Consider the following 3,349-nt stretch of genomic DNA (forward strand, 5'->3'; position numbering starts at 1 on the left):
ATCCAAATTTTTTCGATTTGCATATACAGGGTGACTCAAAAAAATTAATGAATGCGTAAATTTATTTTATTGATTTAATCAGGAACTACAAAACCGAATGCTTTGAAATCTTGCAGATGTTTTAAGGTTATAAAGAGCATAATAAATTTTTAGTCAAAATATATTTGGTTATCTTCTACAAAAAACTGATGACGTCAGCTCAAAAGTTTGCCGAATAAATCGTATCTAAAATGTACAAAATATGATGAGTTTGTACTTGTGATTTATCATTCCATTCATATTTTTGGATTTGCATATGCAGGGTGACTCAAAAAAATTAATGAAGGCGTGAATTTATTTTATCGATTTAATCAGGAATTACAAAACCGAATGCTTTGAAATCTTGGGAATATTTTAAAGTTATTATAAGCATGGTAAACTTTTGTTCAAAATGTATTTGTTCATCCCTCCTAAAAAAATTGATGACGTCACCCTTAAATTTTGCTGAATAAATCCTATCTAAAATGCAAAAAATATGATGAGTTTGTACTTGTGATTTATCATTCCATTCATATTTTTTAGATTTTCTTAAGAAGTGGTTCAAAAAAATTAATGAAGTCAATTTATTTTATTGATTAAATTAAAGGCAACACTTATTATTAATATTACACCCCAACCAACCCAATTTGGTAGACACAAAATTTGTTAAAGGAAAAACTCGGTTGAAACATAAGGGTAGCACGCTTATTTACATCGACTTTAACATTACAGACCTGCATTTGTTTTGTGCGTTCACTTGATTCCGCGAATGTGAAATAGACATGTTTATAATCAACCAATTGTGAATTTCACCGTCAAGAATTAAAATAAAACCCAATGTTTTATATAATAAGCGGAAGTCGAAGCAATAAAACCGACGGTCGTTTTGTTTACAGTTTCTCTGTTTGGCTCTCACGTATGCTGTTACGCCTGTCATCTTAAATTAAGAATGTTTATACATACACGATTTTCAGTTGCCTCTGATACGTAGGTATACGTGAGTAAATTGTTTCGTTATTTTATTGATTATTACAAATCAATATTCAAACGACCCAATTCATTTTCCCGAAAATTTGAGAATATAATAATTTTATTCTTAGTATTACACTACATCTATCCCAACTGATATACGTGTCCTTGCAAAAATGTTGATGACGTCATCGCAATTTTTTTTTAAATTCCCACTACAAAAATGTAATGAGAAAAAAAACACAATAGGCATGCAGTCGTCAAGTTTCCGACAGCGAGGGAAGTACTGTCTAAACTCTTTAGACCAATTTTTGTTTTTATTTTTGCTTAAAATGGAACTATATATCACATTCTCGTTTGGATTTAGGCAAATATTTTTGGTACAATTCAGTAAAATCGTTAAAACTACAAAAATGGCCACAGTGCGGTAATTTTAATTGTTTGGGTTTTTCCTCTAGGTAATCTTGGTAAAAAATCTGAAACCAACAATACTAAAAAAAAAATTTGAAATCTTGCTACATGCCTTCATTCTCCGAATCCCTCCAACATTATGAATCTCGATTAAAATATAAGCGGAATAGGGTGGAAGGTGCGGGTAAAAAACTCCCCAAAGGTGCATCAAAAAAGTTATCGTAAATTCGTGCCCGGAGTATAGGAAGATCTTCCGGTTCTCTGGCAAAATGCCTCTGATCTTGTTTCTAGTATCTCTAATAATTTTTTTAAGTAAAAAGCCTGCGAAATTTCGTTGTACAATTTTTTTGTTTGTTTGAAGTTCATACCAGAGGACAGTCTTCTCAGTTCGTGGGTTGCCGACTTTGAAAAGTAGTCCAGCTGGAGCAAATCGTACAAAACATCTGGGAATACAGACTGTGTCCACTGTGGTAGTTCCAATCCATTTTCCTTCTACAAAAAAAAATGTCAATTTTTTAGTACACACGTTTTGGGTTAGAACCTCCAAATCTAGTGTGAAATAGAGCTCGTAGATTTGTCTACTGGTAATATTAAGCCCTGTATGTTCCGACAGGTAGTCAATAGTCTCACTGTAGTTCTCAAACAATTTCCGCCCTTGCGTCGAATTCAGAAATTCTAAGTACAATTTCTTGTACCGTGGACAGTTTTTGTACGGTTGTCCCAAAACCTAAACAATTCAGACGTAATCTCCTAAACCACAAAACACGAGTATTACGTGGTCGTTCCTCATTGGCCAGTAGTCGAACGCTATTGGCTGCCACTTCAAATTTTTGTTCCAAACTAGCGCACCCTCTGGAGGAAACAAAGCCGCTAGAACTAACTGTAAAGAAATTTTGGTTCTTGGGTACTGCGTAGAACGGGCATATGCGGTTTCGTATTTGTAAGGTCCTAAAAAATTTTTGTAGCGTTTACGCAAGGCTTGTCCCAGAAGGTACTGTTTCATTTTTCCGGTCTGGAAAGGGCTGATTATGATGGGCTAATAGTTCGGGTACTTACGTTGGTGTGTTGGCCGAAGTCTGCTGGGTAGTAGGAAACGTTGATGTGGGGGTCGTTCGGATAAATTAGTTCTTTGTCGGGGGTGCGGTCTCCGTGTCTGAATATCTGGAAATTTTGATCTAGAACTTTTTTACTTTTTTGACAGAAGGTGGTACCACGTGCACCAGTTCCAGGGTGTTTTTTTCGGTTAGGTTTAGTTTGGCGATCGTGTTGAGTAAAAGCAAGACAAAAATTAAAATTTTGCTCATTTTGAACAGTGTTCTAGTACGTCGAGGTACGAGATGGTTACTGTATTTGGCAGTTCTGGTTTTTTACTTGTAGGTGCGTAAAGAGATAAGAAATGAATTAGTTGTTCTATCAGAAATGTATTAGTTAGAAAGACAGTTTCAAGTTAATTTAGGTGTAAATGTTATGTGTTTATAAAAATTCAAGATAAGGGTAATTTATGGCGCAGAAAGTTTTATGTGTTTTTTAATAATAAATTAGCTTTATCGTATTAATTTACAAGAAAAGTTTGAATATTTTCCAAAAATGTGGACTAGAAAATGATGATTTTTATTTTCTGTGTGATTGACGGTGTACGTAAGAGCTCAAAATCGATGGAGATTTAATATGACGTAAGTATCATGGACAAGAAGTTTCAGCTTAAAAAATTGCTCGCAAAATTTTCCAGATTTAAAAGATTGCCAGGAGACATTCCTCCCACATTTGCATTTATCTTTAAATCATCGCAAAGTTATGGAAAAAATTTCAGAACACTCGCAATAAAATTTGCTCTCATTCTACAGAGAAGTGGCTTAAAGTTAAATATTTAAACAATTTTCTGACGTCAGTATCTGTTTAGTTGTTTCACTTTTTCCAGTTGTTTTTTTTAATCGGTTTAAATTTAATTTAG

General features: G+C 33.8%; 1 protein-coding gene across 1 annotated transcript; it reads right to left on the reverse strand.

Moving 5' to 3' along the window:
- Positions 1-1,325: 1,325 nt before the first annotated feature.
- LOC135126822 (venom acid phosphatase Acph-1-like) lies at positions 1,326-2,702 on the reverse strand. Its single transcript, XM_064052976.1, has 7 exons — positions 2,610-2,702; positions 2,455-2,559; positions 2,174-2,410; positions 1,940-2,125; positions 1,767-1,890; positions 1,511-1,719; positions 1,326-1,463 (listed from the first exon to the last, which is right to left on the reverse strand). The coding sequence occupies exons 1-7, from the start codon at positions 2,700-2,702 to the stop codon at positions 1,326-1,328; spliced, it is 1,092 nt and encodes a 363-aa protein (XP_063909046.1).
- Between the last annotated feature and the right edge of the window lie 647 nt (positions 2,703-3,349).

The sequence above is a fragment of the Zophobas morio genome, unplaced genomic scaffold (assembly GCF_036711695.1).
Source record: "Zophobas morio isolate AGI-343-1 ecotype UQ-CSIRO unplaced genomic scaffold, CSIRO_AGI_Zmor_V1 ptg000011l, whole genome shotgun sequence".
In the NCBI taxonomy this organism is placed as follows: domain Eukaryota; kingdom Metazoa; phylum Arthropoda; class Insecta; order Coleoptera; family Tenebrionidae; genus Zophobas; species Zophobas morio.

Excerpts from the sequence above, each read along its gene's own strand:
- LOC135126822 (XM_064052976.1), bottom strand. The coding sequence starts at position 2,702 with ATGAGCAAAATTTTAATTTTTGTCTTGCTTTTACTCAACACGATCGCC. Across the intron at positions 2,126-2,173 it reads GGCCAATGAGGAACGACCAC|GTTTTGGGACAACCGTACAA; the intron begins GTAATACTCGTG and ends TGAATTGTTTAG. Across the intron at positions 1,891-1,939 it reads ATTTCACACTAGATTTGGAG|AAGGAAAATGGATTGGAACT; the intron begins GTTCTAACCCAA and ends TTTTTTTTGTAG.